This window comes from Lutra lutra, chromosome 3, assembly GCF_902655055.1.
Source record: "Lutra lutra chromosome 3, mLutLut1.2, whole genome shotgun sequence".
In the NCBI taxonomy this organism is placed as follows: Eukaryota; Metazoa; Chordata; class Mammalia; order Carnivora; family Mustelidae; genus Lutra; species Lutra lutra.
Window position 1 is genome coordinate 29,338,391 of NC_062280.1, and position 20,840 is coordinate 29,359,230.

A 20,840-nucleotide genomic window follows, 5' to 3' on the forward strand; every position below is an offset into this window, starting at 1 on the left:
AGCTCCGCAGGCAGGACAATGGCAGGGGCGAGCTGGGGCAGGCAGCCGAGATCAAAGGGAGAACAGCGGGGTCAGGACTAAGAAAAGCAAACAGCAGTGCCCCCTGCCATAAAAGTACGAAGGAACCAGGAGCAAGGTGTACCAGCCACAGAGCGGGTCACTGCGCGGAGTGGGGAGGGGAAGAAGAGACAGGCTGGTCTACTGCGGACTGCGTTCATCTGATCGACCCAGAACCACTTCGACGCGGCAGAAAGCCCGAGATCCTACCCTGTGTTAGCTACTGCAGGACTGGGGCGAGGGAAAAGAGATGTACCCTTCCCCCCTCAGAACAGGGCCGAGTTAGTCAAAGATGAAGAAGTCACCGTCCTTGCCTCAAAGGGTTTATATTCAGGTGCAAGGAATAGGCAGTTTTCAGGTTTTGTTTTTTTTTTTTTCCAAGCCTTATGCTATCAGAGTTAGAAATAAAGGGTAATGAGAACCAGAGAAAAAGAAAAGGAGGAGTTCTGACTATCCAGCAAAAAGCCTGGGGTGGGGGTTGGGGGGTGACATACAACCAGCCTCCTCCCTTAGGCTGCGAATGTGGGTAAGTATTTGAAGCACAAAGGTGTGAAAAGACAGGATATGTTGACGTATCTCATGGGAAATAAGACCAGAAGGCTAGATTGCTAAGGGCTGGCTGGGTGTTCTGACAAAGGATATGCCCCGGAAGTTTCCTTTTGTTTCACAAAGCGGCTTTCTCTGCTATACCCATGCTTGCCAAGGCTTGCTTGGCTCTGAATGAATATTGAATCAAGAGTGAGGGGCCAGACGCATCCTCTGAGTTTGCCTTTGTAGGTTTCTGCTCCATTTCGAAGCCCTTCACTAACTGAACTGCTAGACTGTGACCTTTCGTTAGGCAAAACAGAGAAGCATTTCTCTCCTATCTCCAGTTCCCTGGGACTTTGGCCCCTGCCATCTGGCCGTATCAGAAGCTTTAGGAAAACCAAAGCTACAGAAATCCTATAGGGCACTTTATTTCCCCTTCTTTTCCTACTGCAGCCCATTTCTGGTCCCAGCACCCAAATTCCCTTCTTTAGTAGAGATGTGTCTGCAACTCCCATCGCCACTGGTGAGATCTCAAACTCGCTCCCAATGATTCCAAGGCTCCCTCCTGCTCTCTGACCCCAGCAGAATCTGCTGGAGAGATCCCCATTGTGGATTTCCATTAGAAATTAGAGGTCAGGAGGCCCCTGGGTGGCTCAGTCAGTTAAGCGTCTGCCTTTGGCTCAGGCCAGGATCTCAGGGTCCTGGGAATGTGTCCTGCACTGGGCTCTCTGCTCAGCGGGGAAACTACTACTCCCTCTGCCTGCCACTCCCCCTGCTTGTGCTCTCTCTCCTTCTCTCAAGCTCTCTCTCTTTTTCTCTCGGATAAATAAATAAAGAAAAAATCTTCAAAAAAAAAAAAAAAAGAAAGAAAGAAGAAGTCAGATTTCCCACTCTACTCTCTCCCCCACCCCAATTCCATCCCTCCTTTTCCCGAGGCTGTTTCAGAAAAGAAACCTTTAGAATCCGAGTTAAGGAAAGGGTGGACCCTGACACAGTGCTCATCCTACTCTATATGGACCCACAGCCCAGGGGACAGGTGTAGGGGACAAAAGAGCCAGCGGAACCATGCAAACTGGAACCCCCCAGCATCAGCCTTGAGCAGGTCTTCAGGGCTGGCATCAGCCCCAGGAGCCGGTGAAGCCCCCAGTTATCACAGGAGCACACCCAGGGGGCAGTGCCCCAAACACACAGCTTCTCTCTCGCAACCTGGTGAACTCTGCAGGTAGCACTCACCAACTCCCCGTCCTGGGGAGTGCACAAGCCTTCCTTTAGGAAAGCATGGACATTTTCATCAGTAGCTCTGCGTAGGGTTAAGGGCACACTGGAAAATTCTTCTAAGGTTTCACATTACCAAAGGGTTACCAAAACAAATAGAGAAGAATAAGAAAAATGGTTTAGGATGAGGATTCTAAAGGGAAAGACTCTAACCGACAGGACTCCTGCTGGGTGCTCCTCTCCACCCTCAGTCCATTCACCCAACAAATATTTACTGACCCTCTATGGTGTTCAGGATGACTGAGATGCTGGGGACAGGACAGACTGAATAAGAGATTAAAAAAAAAATCCCCAATCGCTTCTCGGCCTTTTGGCTAAGATCAAGTGAAAAAAAAAATCCCCTGCCCTCTTGAAGTCTACAGTCTAGGGAGCGGAATCAACAACACACACAGAGCTGATTAAAACATTCACTTTAGCAGATGGTGACAGCGTCACGGAGAAGAAACAAATGGGCACAGGCGTCATGGGAGAGGGGCGGGGATGTGTTCCTATTCTGAACAGAGGCCGAAGAAGGCCTTGCTGAGAGAGTAACGTTTTTAGAAGACCCAAACAGAAGCGGGAGAATGATCCACGCGGCTCTCTGGATCAGGAGACCAAGATTCCCAGTTTGCCTGGGTCCAGCCCTGGCTCACGCTTGGTGCTATTTATTAATAGGCATCCCTTTCTCTCTTATTAGGACCGAGTTTGCACGATCAATTAGATGGTTGCCTCGTATCAGAGGATGAGCCTGGCAGGTTGGAGCATATGTGTCTGGGTGTTTATTTGAAATCATGAGTTCATGTAGTATATTAGCTTCTGTTCTGTAAGATGGGGAGCCATGAGAGCTCACAGAGGAGGGAAATGATTTGATTTACATTTAAAAAGCATCACTTTGAGTGCTGAAGGGCAGGCACGAAGAAGTGGGCAGACCTGTTAGAAGGCTGCTAGGGTGATCAGGTGGAAGGCGGTGGGAGGCTGGGGCTGGGGGCAGTGGAATGACCAGATTTGGGGGGTATCTGAAGGCATGGCCAGCCAGGATTTGCTGATGGAGTAGATGTAGCGTTTGAGACACTCAAGGATCACTCCGCTCCAGGGCAGAAAGTAGATGTCACAGGGGGATGACCCAGAAACCTAAAATAAATCCCTAGACCAAAGAAAACCTGAAATGACCCCTGTGTCCACAACACAGACCCAGCTTTAGTAGCAAAAGGGTGAGAGGAGAAGGAAAGATGAAGCCGATACCCAGGGGAAGTATCACGGTTAAAAAGAGAAAGTCAAAAGTGGCTTTGCACTCGAAGAGGAAGCAACAAGATCATCTGGGATTAGGGGGGAAAGTTCTTAGAAGAAAAAAGAGAAGTAGAAACAAGCTTTAAGTTCTGGCGTGAGAGCCCAAAGACTTGGATTTGTACCTTAGGTCTATCTGCTGGTGGGAACATTCTGGGCAAGTTATTATACTCAATCAAGGTCTGATTCTTGAGAGAGAGAGATGGAGCGATGGATAGATGGACAGGGAGGGGTGCAGAAACTAACAATCTCTACGTCAGGGTTCATGAAAGGATAAATGAGAGGGTAGAGTAAGTACCCAAGAAATGTCTGTCCCTTTCCCCTGCAAGGCACACTGGGACTCTTCTCGCCTGGGCCAAGGAGGTTCAAGAGAAGCCTTAATACTATAGGTCTGACCCAGTTATGAACACCTCCCCGCTATACTCCAAAGCATACGCTCTTCCAACAACTCAGTGACTAATCAAAGTCCAGAGCAGGGACCCACGGTTGTGGAAACCCTGGCTGGTAACCTGCCGGTCATTCCCTGTCCGCCATTGCCACACGAGCCCCTTGCTCAGACTCTGGGGAGGACCACAGCAGTGTGGCTTCTGCTCTAAGTCCCCGCTGTGCCAGTCAGTGGCTATGTTCCTCACCAGAGAAGTGAGGACGGCTACCGACATGTACTTTCAAGAGATTGTGGGAAGGGTCACACACAGTAACATAAAGGTTGCCCGCTCGAGAAATATGATGTCTCCTTATCTCCCCGCACACTGCTCTGTTGCTTCTGGAAGATCTCGTTTGCTCCCCCAGAGTTCAGGACCTCCCCAAGAGGTCCAGGTCTCACTTCCATCCCCCTCCCCTCTTTCTGTAGGGGTGGTGGAGGAACGCCAACCTCTCCAGAGGCACACAGAGCACAGGCAGCTTGCTCCCCAGAACACTCCAGCAGAAGCATCCCACTTAGCCCCCCCTTTCTGAGGACACTTTGGCTTGGGGGTGGGACCCTTTCTCGCTGCCCCTTCCTGACCCCAAATGAGCCTCGTGCAAGAGGCTCCGCCCTGCCACATGCAAACCAATACACACTCAACAAAGGCTCCTGAACTAGAAGAAAACGAGCTGCAGCAGCGTCACCCATGCAGTGAACAGACCAATGTGTCTAGATGGGATTAATCTCTGCATTTCTTCAGAGTCCGGGAGAAAAAAATAAATCGTTACTAGGACACAGAAAAGAGACAGGGTGGTGATGTCCAGGTTTTCCAGAGACAACCAGCTCCCTCTTCCTCCTCCCTCCCCGTGATTATTCCACAGCGGCTGGCTGGTTCATCTAGGAGTTTCGGCCAAGATCCAGGCTCCGTCTGCTCCCTCACAGAATACCCTGTGGGGTCTCTCAGCCCACTGATTGCAAATCTTGCTGATGTGGGAGAGCACACGGCACCCTATGCGCACAAGGCACGCTGCCCTTGAACATGGCACGTGAGGACCAGATAGCTGGGGCTGCTCCTGTGTTTGGTCTGGTTTAGCTTTGTTTGGGTCTGGGCCACGTCAGGCCTCCGCTGACCATTCTGGTGGCCTCCGCTGACCTGGCGCTGCTCTCCCTGTGGCCCCTAGCCTCCCAGCTCCTGAGCCCCACCCCCGCCCGCTCAGTGCCGAGCTCTGCAAAGGAGAAGCCATAGACAGGCCTGAACTTAATCTTGTGTTTAGGAGCCTGCGGATTCACTGCAGTCCTCCTTGCCCCTCCCCAGGCTGAAACAAGGTTGGTGGGGGGTGGGGGGAGGCGATGGCTGCACTGCATGTGTAATGCAGGTACCAATCCGGTCAAATGAAATCACTCCCTTTGCAGCCTGCCCTTCTAATGGGATCATTTTGCCGCCTCTCTCTCTCTCTCTCATGGTGCCTGAAATGCAATGGAGATAAGATACGTGCAGAGTTCAAAACAGTCTGAGATAAAGTCCAGTCCTACTTATATTATTCAGATTTTTCTGGCTCCTCTGGAGGCCCAGCTAGCTCCCTAAGCTATATGGTCAGAAGAGACAGAGATGGGAAGAGAGCTATGAAAGAGACATCCAAGCAGACGGCCTGGGGGCCTCTGGGTGTCTCAGTTGGTTAAGTGTCTGCCTTTGGCTCAGGTTATGATCCCAGGATCCTGGGATGGAGCCCCACATTGGGCTCTCTGCTCAGCAGGGAGCCTGCTTCTCCCTCTCTCTACTGCTCATGCTCTCTGTGTCTCTCTCTCTAAAAAAAAAAAAAACAAAAAAACAAAAACTTCAAACAGACAGCTTGAATAATATCAGTAAAATTAACATTTTGGGATGCTTTCATGTATTAGGTACTAGAGTAATAAGCATTTTAATGCATTATCTCAGTCTCCACAGTAGCCCTATCAGCTAGGCACTAAGATCATTCTCACTGTATGTATGAGAAAACAAAGGCTCAGAGTGGTTAAGTGACTGGACTAAGGCCACAGCTAGAAATTGGCAGAACGCTAAGTAGAAGACCTAGGAGGCCCAACTCCAGAATGCACCCTTGACCTCCTAGGCCCCACTAAGTCCTAGAGTCACCCAGGGAGATAGGTATCCCTCCCTTCTGCCCCCGCCTCCCACATCCCCAGAAGCAGGCTGCTGTCCCCACTCTGAGGCCTAGTACTAGAAGCCAGCCCTCACCTGCTTCTTAAATCCCCAAACAGCCCAAGAGGCTGCGAGAGGGAAAAGACTGTGAGGCCCTCCAGACTCCAGGCCTGAAGGGTCCTCTGATGGTGCTAGAAAATCCGCAAAAGGAGTCTCTGGTACAAGGAGGCTCAAGACTCTATGTCTCCTTTTAAAAGGAGTTCAGCCCCTCAAAGTCATAGCAGGAAGGCCCCTCAGCTCTGCCCCAAAAGAAAAATAATGGGAAAGGGAGTGGAAGTGGAGGTGGGGGCAGGGGCCGCTGGGCTCATAAGAGCCCTTTGTGGTGGCTGCCTCTGAAAGGGGGTTTTGCCAGACAAGGTGGAACTTCTCAAGGTGACAAGCGAACGGTACAGCCTGAGCTGTGACCCTCTGCTCGCTCCACAGCCACCCCTCCCCTCTGCAGGCCCAAGCCGAAACTGTCCCCGAAGCCCCACCCAGCCCCAGCACAAACCGGGGCTTTCTAGTCTGGGGAGCGCCTAACAAGCAGCACAGGGGCTGGGGGACCAAAGCGGTTTCCTGGGGGGGCGGGAATCCTCGAGCCCCTCAGGAACTGCAGCAGCGGCCCCCGCTCCTGCTCCAAGAACAAGCAGCTCCTGTCCGCGCGGGCTCAGGGAGGGGCTCTGGCCGCCGGGCTGGGAGACGAGCAGTCTGAAGGATGGTCAAGCGCCTCTCCCGCGTTCAGCCACCTCACCATCCTCTTCCCAGATGCAGATGCAGCCGTGCAGTGCGAATCAGAGAGAAAAGGCCTAAGGTTTAATAACAACCAAAATCACAACTATGAGGCAGGCACCTGGCTCTCAAAGTTCTGGATCCCTGCCCTGGGCCACGAGCACTGTTCGGGAGTGTAAATTTCTTTCTTTCTTTTTTTTTTTTTTTCCATCCCCCTGCCCCCGCATTCGAGGGGAGAACAGAGGAGAGTCAGCTGGGCCCCTGGGGCACAGAAATGATTTAGAGGATCTGCTAGTACTCTCTGTAGGACCCGTACCACTAAAGGGATTCTCTTTCACTCCAGATTACACGCTTGACAGCTGGGAACACAAGCCCGTGGTGGCTGTCATCTCACGGGCATCCCCCGACGCCCCCACCCTGCCTGCTACCTACTCCCTGTAGGGAGACACCATGTCCCATCCACCCCAGAAATCTTACTCTGTAGGGGGATACACTGCCTACCCATATGCACCCATGTACACACACACACACACTCGTGATAAGGGCCTGATCTTCATGATCTTAGGTAGGTAAAGACTGAATGGGACACAAATCACAACGGAAAAGACTGATACACTGGACCCCACTAGGATTAGGAACCTCTCTGCTCATCAGCAGACACCGCTAGGAGCAAAACAGCAAGCTACAGAACAGGAGGGTTTGCCAGCAATGACACAACCAACGAAGGACTCGTTTCCAGAGTCAACGGCAAATACATGAAAAACTCTTAAAAATCAATATGAAACTAGGGCACGGCCGCATATTTACTAGGATGGCCGAAAGGGAAGGGGCAGATGATACAAGTGGTGCCAAGGATGTGGTACAACCAGAACTCTCAGAGAGTTCTTGTGTGAGTCCAAGTTCACAGTCACTTTGGAAAACTGTTCGGCAGTCTCTACTAAGTCTGCAAACGTGTATAACTGTGAAACAACCCTTCCAAGTCTATGTACACACCCGAATGCAAACACATAAATGAATTGTGGTGTGGTCTGACAATGATCTATTATCCGGAAATGAAAAGGAACACAGCGCTGGTCACCACAACGTGGAGAAACTTTGTGAATATTTCGTTGAGGGAGAGAAGTCACACCCAATGGAGTATGTACCATAGAATTCCATTCCTATGAAGCTCAAAATGGGCCACAATAATTGATCACATCAGAAGCCAGGACAGTACTTATCCTTCAGAGGTGGTACGTACTGAGTACTGGAAACTTCCTAGTTCCTGGCGGGGTACTGATTATGTGGCCATGTGTGCTTTGTAATAATTCTTCGGGCCCCACGCTGATGATATGTGCACTTTTCTGTATATATCTTATACTTCAAGTTAAGACATTTATTAATAAAAGATAAACTACCCTGAAAAGCAATTTGGCAGTCCCTCAAACAGTTAAGGGTAAAGTTACTATATGACCTAGCAATTACACTGCGAGGTCTCCACCAGAGAGAACTGAAAACATATGTTCATACAAAAACTTGTGCACGCATGTTCACAGCAGCATTATTCAAAATAACCCCAGAGTTGAAACAGCACAAGCGTCCATCAGCTGATGAATGGATAAACAAAAGGCACGAGACCCATATAATGGCATATTATTCTGCCATAAAAAGGAATGAAGGGGGCACCTGGGTGGCTCAGTGGGTTAAAGCCTCTGCCTTCGGCTCAGGTCATGATCCCAGGGTCCTGGGTTCGGGCCCCGCATTGGGCTCTCTGCTCAGCAGGGAGCCTGTCTCTCCCTCTCTCTCTGCCTACTTGTGATCTCTGTCAAATAAATAAATAAAATCTTTAAAAAAAAAAAAGGAATGAAGGACGATACTTCATCCTTCAGAGGATGAGTCTGGAAAACACAATGCTAAGTGAAAGAAGCCAGACACAAAAGACCACATCTTGTACCATTCCATTTGTGTAAAATATTCAGAATAGTCAAATCTATGTAGAGACCAAGTAGATTAGCGAGTCCAAGAGCTGGGGCTGGGGGGCGTAGGAGGAAATAAGGAATGACTGCAGATCAGTACACGGATTCTTTTTTTTCAGGGCGATGAAAAGGTTCTGGAATTAAAATAGTAGCTATGGCTCCACAGCCTTGTGAATAGAGTAAAACCAGTGAATTGCACGCTTCTGGTAAATGTTATGGTACAAGAATTATACTCAATTTTTTAAAAGGATTTTTTTAAAAAAGATAAAGTCTCTGCCCTCCCCCTATCTGCTTCCCATTCTCCACTCTGTTTCCTCTTTGAGGAAGAGACTCTCAGGCTCCCAAAAGGCCTGAAAAACATTTATAGGACATTAACACAGTGAGCATGGCAGATTCCTGCCCAGTGAGTGAGTGACTGGAGTTAGCACAGAACGGGGACAGAGCATAGGCTCTAGAGTCCTGCAGGCCTGGCTCTGAAAATAAGATCACCATTTACATATTCGTTTTATTATCTTAGCTAAGTGACTTAATCTCTCTTGTTTTAAATTAAATTTTTTTAAAAAAGATTTTATTTAGGGTACCTCGGTGGCTCAGTCAGTTAAGGGTCTACCTTCGGCTCTCATCATGATCCGGGAATCCCAGGATCAAATCTCACATTGGGCTCCCCACTCTGCGGAGTCTGCTTCTACCTCTGCCCTTCATCCTGCTTGTGCTCTCTCTCTCTCTCTCTCTCTCAAATTAACAAATTAATTAAATATTTTAAGAAGATTTTATTTATTTATTAGAGAGAGAGTGAGCAGGAGAGAGAATCTGAAGCAGATTCATGCTGAGTGCTGAGTGTAGAGCTCAAGGTGGGGTGGGGGAGGGCAGCGGGGGGGGGGGTGGGACTTAGTTCCATGACCAAGAGATTGTGACTTGAGCCAAAACCAAGAGTCAGACACTCAACTGACTGAGCTACCCAGGTGTCCCATGACTTAATCTCTCTGAGCCTCAATTTTCTCTCTATAAAACAAGCAAAATAATTCCTATTGATGAGGGTTGTTGGGAGAAGTGTTAAATGAGATCATGTGTGTAATGTTGTTAGTCCCATTCCCTTGAGCATTCCAAGCAATCTCTGCTCCTTGAAGGCAACCAGAAGCATTTTAATTCAGCTGGACAGTATGGGCTCTGGAGTCAAGTGCTTCTGCCCAAATCCCAAATCCATCACTTTCTCTTGCTAATGAGCCTTTGGTTCTCCAGTGACATGATGGGAATAACACTACGACTGCATTACTGAGTCATCACGAGGATGAGCTAGTACATGGGAGGTGCCTGTTCCGCAGCCTGACACATAGAAAGCACTCAACAGCTATCAGCAGTACGATTCACTCGGCCATTCAACCAAATTGTGGACTCCGCCATAAAGCACGCCCTGTCCTGAGGATAAGACGGAGTTCACTGCCTTCAAGAAGCTCACTGTCCAGTGGAGGAGCCAGACACATAAACAAATAATTGTTCTTCCTGGCCAGCACACACTGGAGCCTTTGATTCCCAGTCAATAACCCTAAGTCTAGAGCATTATAAAACAAAGCTGGATATGTGAGGAACAGGGTAGGCGGGGGCATGGTGAACACGCTAACCAGGAACCAACAGTAGACCCTCCTTTTTGTCTATTAATTGCCTCCAAGAATCTAGATACACAGGCATGCAGACTTCTTCCTCGGCATGACTTCTAGCTGGCTGGCGGTAAGGGCACCTCCTACATCTCTGTTCACCAACATCTCCTAGATCTCCGTCCCCCGGCATCTCCTGGATCTCTGTCCTCTGCTGGCTTCAAAGCTGGTCCCATCCCATCTTTCAGGTCTCAGTTTAAATGCCACTTCTTCAGGCCCCTGATCACATCATCCAGTGTCTGCCCTTAGAGAAATCTATTCTTTTCCCTCAAACCAATTACAATTACTTTCAACGGTTGATTTGTTTATTCATTTTCTATCTCCTCAACCAGGCTGTGTGTTCCTAGAGTTCAGGTTCATTCTGCAAATATTTACCCAGAGTCTATTATGTGCCAGGCTCTGCGGTACGTGCTGGGCACTAAGTCTGGGGGCACAGACATGGCCTCATAGAGCCTATAATCTGTGTTTGCTGCAGAGCTTTGGGATGGAAGTTGACCCCAGTCCTGGCTGAGGACCTTCTTTTGGTGAGCCCAGTTAAAGATCTGGGCCCTGGACTGCCAATCTCTCACTGAATCCAAAAAGCAAGAGGCTGGAACTCTGGGGACTTCTTAGTTCTTCTTCCTTCTACAGCCCTAGATTCCCACGACCCAGCAGGGTTTAAGTTGGGGCACACAGCACAACCTCAAAGCCGTATCTGGCTCCTTTTTTTTTTTTTTTTTTTAAAGCTCTTCATATCAGCTCGTAGGAGCAAAACCTACTGGTATCGAGCAAAGGATGTACCAACTGGGGGAGGGGGTGGGATTGGAGGTCAGGGAGGGAGAAGGGAGTCTCCTTAAGTCCTGCAGAGAAGGAATAAGTAGACTTGGAGATTCTGTGTCCTGAGCACCTTTCAAGTTCAATGCCCTGAGATTTTCAGATGGCAGCTTCCCACAGTCTGAGGTTCTCTATCACTGAGCCTGACTTCATCCCAAAGACCATTTGCTGTTAAGGCAGCCTGAGGTCTGGGGATGCTGAATCAGACTCCAGTAAGTACGTTCTGCTCCAAGCTCTCCGGGAATAGGTAAAGGGAACACTGTTTCCCAGGACTGCAACTGGGAGATAATAAGATTCAAAGGATTATTTAAAAAGCTGCTTTAAATTCTTTATTAAATAAACAAGGGAGTGTACACACACACACACACACACACACACACACACACACACACACATACGCACGCACGCACGCGGAATAAATCCTTGCTTCATAGCAGGAGATAATTCCCGAAAGCAGGATCAAGGAAAAAAATCTCAAGCCACAGAAACAAATATATTTATTCACTTACTTGGCACCTTCTCTGAGCCAGATTATTCTAGGACCAAAGAAAGAAATGAATGATTGTGGGTTCAGTGAAATCTGCTCAGTTCTGTGATACAGGTCTATGTCCAGTCTGCCCCGAGAACAGTGGAAAAGCAGGCAGGATTTCTTGTCCTTGTCAGCTATGTCCCAACCCTGCCCCCAAATTCTCTCCTCTTAACCTGTGCTGGAGGCCTGCACAGGCAATCTGGAGGGTGGGGCCAGAGGAAAAACAGGTCCATTAATTCGGACCACGGTATTGAGTTGAAAATAGGAGGGAGATCTATAAGAACCGGCCAGCTAACAGCCCCCAGCTGAAATCACTGCTACCAGATCTGTCAGAATTATTGGCGTGAATGCAGGAAAACCAGCAAGGAGAAACGGTGTCAGGCAGGGAATGAGACTGTGCAGCTAAATATGTGTGATATTGTCCCAGGAAAAGGAGATTGTCTGGAAATCTCTGCACTCAAATTCCTAACTCAGCCCCAGGTTAGAAGAATGCGTGTCCTCAGCACTAAACTCCCTTGCCCCTCTTTGAGCAGATAGTGAGTACTGTGTTGTTTTCCTGGCACAAAGATTGCATATCCTGGAAGAATACGCCAAGCCCATCTATGACAGATTGAACATGGAACCTATAATTTGGAGAAAACGCATGTTGGAAAGACTGCCTCTCCCAGGATCCATGATCCTGGTGGGAAGAAGAGGAGAATTTTTTTTTTCACTCAGCCTTAAAATTTTACTATTATTCCAAATACAAACTGTGTTTCCTTGCCATACTAATATGATACCACTTAAACCATCAGTAGATCTCTTTCTGGATTCACATTGATCTATCCACATTCTACTGGTTTCTTTGACTATCAATAGCACATTTTTTTGAAAGACTTTATTTTTAAGCGATGTCTACACCTGACATGGGGCTTGAACTCACAACCCAGAGATCAAGAGTTGCACGCTCTACCAACTGAGCCAGCCAGGTGCACCCATAGCATGGATTTCCTAGCTAGATGGTACAATATGGCTATGGAAGAAAACTGTTCTCTGTATCAAATTCAAAAGGCTTCAAAGTAAATTAAGGCAGCTAGCTCAGTTAAGCCCCCTTCTTTGGAAATGCATCCTGTTCACCCACAGTGCCCCATTAAAAAGGGTAAGATGAGGGGGTCAAATCTGTGCTGCGTGACCCACATCCCCTGACCTCAGCTAATGAGGTCAAGGGTGAACACATGACCCAAGAGAACCCAATCCCTAGACCAATCAGATTATCTCCATCAGGTCTGTGACCCAAAAGCCACACAGGATGGATTCTTAGCCTTTTTTGGGTGTCATGGACCCCTACACAGTCCAGCGAAGCCTGAGGACTCTTTTCAAATACATACAATAAAACACAGATTATTACAAAGAAAACCAATGAATCGAAATGCTGTTATTCAAATATTTTTTACATGAGTGCTGTGATAATATATATGCTTCTTTATGAATACATTAAATGACAAGATCTAGTAGTGGCTCTAATAAGTCCTAATTTCAAACAGTGATGAACATAAGCTATATCCCATGATATCAGCAGCCACTATAAAATGACCGGAAAGTATCTGTGATTTCTGTCAGTGACAAAAATCATAGATGCCGCTGATGTAGTAGTGGGTTTTCCTTGTATTTATAATAGAAGGAAATGCCAAATTTCAGTTACAGGTTACTGAAGATAAGGCTGCAATTCCACCCCCTCACCCCATCCAATTCATGAAATCCTGAATTCTTTTTTTTTCTTTTTTAAGGTTTATTTATTTGAGAGAGAGAGAAAGAGAGAAAGCATGAGCGGGGAGAAAGGCAGAGAGATAGGGACAGGCCGACTCCAAGCTGAGGCGGGAGCCCAGTGTGGGACTCGATCCTGGGACCCTGAGACCATGAACTGAGCTAAAGGCAGATGCTTAACTGACTGAGCCATCCAGGTGCCCCGAAACCTTGAATTTCTAAACATGGGTGTTCAAGGGAAGCATGGACCCCCGGGTAAGAAACTGCCGTAAAGACTTTCACCAGATAACAGCGGGTACTTAGCTAGAAAGGTCACACAGAGCTAGTCAGAGTGAACCATAAGGCAAGCCAAAGTCACATGCCAGCTAATGGTTTATGGGAGCAGAAGTAAATGGGCAGCAGGTCGGTGTGAGGGCCATAAAGGAGTGATCTTGAGATCCCAGAGTAAGAGCCATCTTTCCAGCTGCTGTGAGGCATGGTTAAGTGTCCTAAAATCAGGGACCAGGAGAGCTCCCCGTGCCTCTTCAGTAAATTTTCCTTTCACTCAAGCTAATGAAGGAAATTTTTTTCCTTCCAATTAATTGCCAGGATAACATTTATTTATTTATTTATTTTATTTAACTTCATTTAATTAACCTGTAGAGTATTATTAGTTTCAGAGGTAGAGGTCAGTGATTCATCAGTTGCATATGCCGAGATAATAGTTAAATGAATTAACTTACTCTGAGTTTATAATATGTTTTGTATATTTGTGTATATTAATATTCCACTGGATTATAAACTCAACCATGGAGACTACAAGCAACCTTAATTCATGTCCAGTGGCTCTGGGGAAGAGGGAAAGTGGCTTGTCCTCTTCCTCTGTGGCCAAACCCGGCAGGCCGACCTGGGAAGTCTGGTTTATCTCTAGATATTTAGCTGGTAGGAGCCAGACAAAATGGAGCAGGATGGAAAATCAAAGAAGACTCCTGGAACTACCTGAACCATTGTTGATCTTTAGGTTTGGGGAAGGCAAGGGACGAAGGAGACAGAAATGCCCAGAAGAGGAAACCAAAGCTGTCAGAGGTCCTCTGGGGAAATGCATCTTAAATATTTAGACATCCCATTTGATGGGGGCAGGGATGGACTGTGTCCTGAGGGATAAACTGTGTCCTGCACAGCTTTCCTGTTACAAAAGTAACACTCATGGTCAGCGCCTGAACTCCACTAGACGGATATAGCCCAGGGCTGCTTCTGTGGAGAAGGGCATAGAATGACCCTCAAGGCTCTCCAGCTGCTCTTCCCACTGTTCTTAATCCACTGAGGGTAAACAGGAAAGGACACGCGAGGGCAAAGGAACTGAATATTACTGTTAATTGCTTAAAAACACAGTGGCTGGTGGGTACACAGTGTTTGTTTTCTTACCCTTTATACCTTAGATACATCATATATTTTCTTTCATAGGTACCAAATATTTTATAGTGGAAATAGCTTAAAAGACACAGTGAAAACCAGAACAAATCAAACACCCCAGTGAAAACGTGAAAATTATTTAACACAACATCTGCAGTGACTACCCGAGTCCAAAAACATAGGTCCATTGAGGGATGTGCTCTCCAGACTTGAACTAGTTCCTGGCCCTCTGAACTCTGAGTCTAAGGAAGGGCAGGGATTCTAAGGAACCTGAGGTTCTAGGAAAAAAAAAAAAAATCTGGATACAAAGTCACTTTCCAGAAAGACAAGAAACCTGGCAGGTTGCGGGTTAGGAAGCTGAAGGGCTAGAAGCTTGACTGCTAGGCCCCAGTCACCAGCCACCAGTTTAACTCAAAATACGCATTCCCAACAGGGCACCTGCTAACGTCATGGCTGGGGGGGCCCTGGAGGGATGTGATCTCTAAGTGTCCTCCCCCAGTAAGGACTCTAAAATCCAGTGGCTGTCTAGGAAAAACTGAGTGGGGCCTAAGGAGATACCAGGGGAGGAGGAGTGCAGGGAGACAAAAGTGGAGGTTGAAAGATAAGCTTCAAGTCAGAGCTCGACTCAGAAGAGGAGTGTGGCCACACTATGGGGGAGCAGAGGGTGGGTGGCAGGAGGCATGGTCTGGAGGAGGAGAGAAGCGGGAATCAGGTCTTGACAGGTCTGATGGGGAGGAAATCATCCTAAATGGATGAGATCAAGCCTGAGGCTCAAACCTGCCTCCTGAGACTTCAGTCCCTCGGCCCAGGACTTCTCTCCACTCCTTGCCCTCTCTCCTGGCTACCGTCCATGTCCTCTAAGGTCACTTCTAGGGAATGACATCTCACACTCTCTCGGGTCTAGGTTTCACTGAGGAGGACAGGATGCCCTGGTTACCTAATTTAGCGCTTCCTACTGATACACTCCCCACTTCCTTGCAGGAAGCCATAACCTTGTGGGTTTAAAATTCCCCCTGAGTTTGCTAAACCGCCATCCTCAGGCTCAGTTAGGGAGGACAGGCAGCCCTGACACCAGGCTGACCCTAGGGAACAGAAGAGCTACTCCAGGGTTCATCTCCAGGTGAGGGCACGAAGGAAGGCCCGAACTTGGGCTCTGGTTACGGGGCATCTTGAACACCTGCTGATAATAAAACACTAACTGTCAAGCTTTTGGCCCTCCAACCCACCAAAACAGAGGAAGAGGGTGGGAGAGAAATTGTATTCCCTCTGATTCCCACCCCAGGGAGCAACAGCCCCCAGCCCAATCCCACTCTGAAGGCCACTAGCCAGAGCAGAAGGGCACCTGAGGGAGACTCTCAAGGAAGGACTGACCAAGGGACGAGGGACTGTATCGGCCCCTTCCTCCAAAGGGAAGGCGGGTCGTGGACATGGGAGAAAGGCTGAGGAGACACCTGGCCCAGTCTGCTATCCTCCACTTCCACTTCCATTGTGTCTAACTACTGAGGTGAATTCTGTAAGATCTGTGGGAGAATAAAGCAGAGAAGGGCAAGGAAATAAAAGCCAACCGTGATAAAAAGAGACCGGGCAGCACGTAGACGGCTAGCCCAGGAGGCCAGGTCCCCGCGTTTTGAGGGGCATATCTTCCACCGAGAACCCTGAGTGCTAAAGTGACTCACTGCAGCTCTTGGCACGTGGGCACAATGCTTTACTCCTAACGGTCACTTCATAGCTGGCCCCCACCCAGCTCATTCCCCCCACAATTGGAACCTTAGTTTATGCAGACCCCTTAGCCCCTGCCTGCTTCCTGTGCCTAGGCCTGATCTGGTTCAGGAAGAGTCTCCCCACCACAACAAGAGCCAACAGTGAATAGGGGTAGCCCCATCGAAAGCAGGAGTCAGCTTCTCAAATCAAATTCCTAATAACCTGGGATCTAGTTCAGAGAGGAGGGCTGCGGGCACCATCATAAATGCAGTCAGAGGGGTGCCTGGGTGGCACGCGGCCCGTTAAGCATCTGACTCTTGGTTTCCACTCAGGTTATGATCTCAGGGTCGTGAGATCGAGCCCCATGTAAGGCTCCGTGCGTAGAGCGGAGTCTGCTTGAGAAACTCTCTCCCTCTCCTTCTACCCCTCTGCCTCCCTCTAAAATTAATAAATAAATCTTTTTTTAAAAAGTAAATTTAAAATGCCATCAGAAAAGTGTGAAGGGACGCCTGGGTGGCCCAGTCAGTTAAGCAGCCGCCTTCCTAGTGTCCTGGGGTTGAGTCCTGCATTGGGCTCTTGGCTCTCCCTCTGCCTTGGCCTGCCGCTCTGCCTGCCTGTGCTCTCTCTCTCACTCTAAGAAATAAATAAAAATCTTTATTAAAAAAAAAAAAAGAAAAGTGTGAAAGGAGCTAAGGGGCAGGTTTCAAGGAAGTAAGTAAGACAGGAAGTGAGAAATATGTTCACAGAGGTCATAAGGAGTCCTGAAGGCGGAAAAGCAGAGAAATCCTGGGAAAAGCTATGAATCTACCAGTTCAACTCCACCTGGGTTGGGCCTAAGAAGAGAAGCTTTGAGAAGCTGTCATAAGGTAAGAGGCTCAGTAAATCAAAATGTAGATTAGGGGAGAGAAGTGGAGACTGACTTACTCAGGCGTTCCTGGAGGCAAAGCTTCTGCTTCATCGAGAAACACCTCCAAAAACAGGATCCCAAAGCCCAGAAATCAAGGAATCAAACTGAGAAAGGGTCATTTGGGAAAGGAAACACAGAGTTCTAAGATTTCTTTCTTTCTAAATCATTCAGGGTGGGAGAAAAGTGAGAGGACCAACGTCTTGCTATTTTGGTCACTCTCTCCTGTATAAAGTTGGTAGAATTTTGCAAGATTAGTCCCCCAGGGAGAGGGGCTGGGGTCCCCTGACGAGGTAGAAGAGTTGGTAATGAGCCAAGAAAGGTTCTGTAAATACAAGGTGCTAGAGAGATGAAATTACCACTCATGGACTCAACCTGTCAGTCATCGTGCTCTGTGACCACGCCTAAAACTAGATGAACGTCAATTCAACAGATAGGCACTGGGGCCTGCCGTATTCCAGGACCGTTCCTGGCTACAAAAATGAACACAACATAAAACAATTCTTGCCCTGTGGCACCTATATTTTAGTGCTGAAAGATCACTAATAAAAAATAGTATGTTAAAGAACGTTGGGTGCCAAGGGGAGGAGTGGGGACAGGAAGAAAAGTAGGATAAGGAATTGGGAGTGTAGGGATGGAGGGGTGGATTGCCATTTTAAATAGGGCAGGCGGGGGAGGGGGGCTTTGACGAGATGACATCTGAGCAAACATCGGAAGGACCCGAGAGATTTAGTCCATGGGTATCTGAGAGACAAGTGCTGGAAACAGAGGGAACAGCTAGTGCAAAGGCTTAAGGTGGGAGTGTACACAGGGTACTGAAAGAACAGTAAGATGGTCAATGGGTCTAGAGGGAAGTCAGGGAATAAGAGATTGTAGGAGAGGTCGGAGAAGCTACGGGGGTCAGATATCCAGGAACTCCTCAGCCATGGTGAGGACTGCTTTTACTTGAAGTGACATGGGAACCCTTTGCAGGGTTGGGAGCCAAGAAGTGGCTAACTTAGAACATCAAAGGATCAGTCCAGCTTCCAAGTTGAGAAGAGACTGTAGGAGAGCCAGAGTGGATGTACAGAGACAAGTTAGGAGTCTACGACAGTCATCTGAGCAAAAATTGAAGATGGCTCCGATCAAGGTGGAAGAAGCAGAAGAAGAGCCTGTATCTATCTTGAAAGAAGAGCCAACAGAATTTCTTGATGGACTGGATGAGAAATAAGAGTTAATTAACATGACCCCAAGATTGCTTTTTAACTCAAATAAGTGGAAGGACAGAGTTGGCATCAACTGAGAAGGGAAGGTTAAAGGGGGAACATGCTTGGCGTAGGTTGCTGGGGAGAGCAGGGGAAATCAGGAGCTCCGTTTGAATGTGTTGAGTTTGAATTGTCTATCAGACTTTCCATTGGCAATGTTGAACAAGCAGCTGGAGACACAAGTCTAGGGTTTGGGAAGATCTGGGCTGGAGATACAGGCATAAAAATGGCTTAAAGCCATGAGATTAAATGTAATCACCAACAGAGGGAAGGCAGGTAGAGAACAGAAGAGGACCAAGGACAGAGCCTTGGAAAACAAAGAGCCTTGGTACAGAAAAAAGGAAAACATCAAAGGAGATTGCAAAGAAGAAACAGAGAATAGAAATAGAAAAACAAGGCCAGTAAAGTACACATCTCTGGAAGCAAATGAAGAAAGTGTGTCAAGAAGGACTGGCTGGCCGACTGTATGAAAGGCTGATCGTAGACCAAATAAGAAGAGAACCAAGAACTAACTATTGGATTTTGCAATGAGAAAGTCAGTCTTGACCTTTTTGAGAACAACTTCAGGACAGTGATAAGGAGTCAAAACCCACTGAAATGGTTTCAAGAGAGACCAGGAAGTGAGGGACTGCACACAATGAAAATAGACAACTCTTGTAAAGAGTTCCATAGGAAAGCAGGCAAAGAAGCGGGCTGGTAACTGAGGAGGTTTTTTGAGGTGGGAAAAATAATAGCACATTTGTGTGCTAATATGATGAGCCTATAGAAAGCAAAAAGTTAGAGAGAGAGAATTACTGGAGCACTTTCCTTGATAGGTGACCTAGAATCCAATGCACAAATGAGGAACTGCCTTTAGATGGGCAGATGGTGAATTTTTCTATGCAAACAGGTAGAAAGGCAGTGTATGAGAGTACAGATGTTAGCAGGGAGTAGAAGCAGTGCTGCAAATCTGTTAAAGTTCACTTCTGATGACTCTTATTTTTTTTTCCCAGCAAAACAGGAAGCAGGGTCAAGGTGGCTTGAGGAAAGAGAAGAAGGTATGAAATGATGGGAGAGGGACTGGGTCAGGGAACTACAACAAGAACGTATGGCAGTATTAAGAGTACATTTGAGGTTCATGGTCAAGAATTTATTTATTTATTCTTCTGTTGAGAGTCAGAAATAGAGAAAGGGGCGGGGGGGCGGTTAGCGGGAGAGGGAGAGAAAGAACCTTAAGCAGGCTCCACGCCCAGCTTGGAGCCTGATGCAGGGCTCAATCTCATGACCCTGAGATTATGACCTGAGCCAAAATCAGGAGTGGGACATCAAGAATTTAAATGGAAACAGTCAGCATGGCTGTTATGGTTATTTTGTTGTTGTTGTTGTTTCCTGAACTAACCATGTTTGGCTAAATATGCAGCTATGGAAGAGGCCAAAAAGTTAGGTTTACCTATAAACAAAAGATGGGCAAATGGGTCAAGAACACAGGCAGGAAGTGATTCTAATGACTGACCACAGAAGCTGAGTAAAGAAGGGAAGCAGGACATCAAAGGAGCCAGGACAATAAAAACGAGGGTAAGATCAATGGACTGGAGGTCCCTGTGGGATTCAAGGAAGGTTGAGTTGAGGTAGAGAAAGAGAGTTGGAAGAGTAAGAGGAAGAAGTGGTTGGAAAGTAAGACCTATAAAATTGAGATGATGGGAGTGGTTGCCATTATTAACCATGACAAGGTCTAGAGCGGACTCAAGGGCAGAGTTTCTAAACAGCAGCCACTCTGGCCTAGACAACGCTTGGCCATGGCAGGCAGGGGTTGGAAGGCATTCTGCCTACTATAGGGTGTTGAGCGGTGTCCCTGGACACTACCCACGACTACTAGATGCCAGCAGTGTCTCTCAAGTTATGACAACCAAACATGTCTCCAGACATTGCCAAATGTTCCCTGTGGGCAAAACCTCCCTGTGTTGAGAAGCATTGCTCTAGAGTATGACCACAGAAATCAGTGAATGAGACAGAGCAGAAGTCAAGATAATTAGGGAAGACTGGAGAAAGTGGCCTTGAGTCAGGAGCTAAAGTCCTCAAGAAACAAATGGCAATGACTCAGAGTCACTACACCACAACAAATGTGTACTGGCGGGTATACTCTGACCAGAGAGCCCAAACCGGGCTTTTTAGGGAAGAGGAGGGAGAACGGTCAGAAAGCAGCAATGAGAAGCAGGAAGACACATATCCCACCACCATATTCAGGGGCAAGAGGACAATGTGAGTGGGCAGCAGATAAAGAAGTATCCTCTGTGAAAGCAAGGTTTGTGAGCAAGAAGGGGAAAGGAGTGCTCAGAGAAGAGACTAAACATAAAGACAATTTTGCTGATGATACACTATTAGTTCCAGAAGGCACAGTGGAAGGCTGGGAAAAGAAGACAGAGGGAAGTGCAAGGCGTGTCCCTCAAACTGGAAGGTGGAATCCGGTAGCAGGTCCACTAAGGAGAGTGGTGGCTTA

The 20,840-nt window shown here is 47.7% G+C and overlaps 1 protein-coding gene across 4 annotated transcripts in view; it reads right to left on the bottom strand.

Annotated features, from left to right (window-relative positions):
* Positions 1 to 20,840, bottom strand: part of NHEJ1 (non-homologous end joining factor 1) — a 79,018-nt gene that overhangs the window by 6,070 nt on the left and 52,108 nt on the right. For 2 of the 4 annotated variants that reach the window (XM_047721560.1, XM_047721559.1), the window contains exon 6: positions 11,361 to 11,387. The exons of the other annotated variants lie outside the window; for them this stretch is intronic. In XM_047721560.1, the coding sequence (XP_047577516.1) occupies positions 11,361 to 11,387 (27 nt within the window). The remainder of the gene's footprint in view (positions 1 to 11,360; positions 11,388 to 20,840) is intronic. 4 annotated transcript variants of the gene reach the window in all.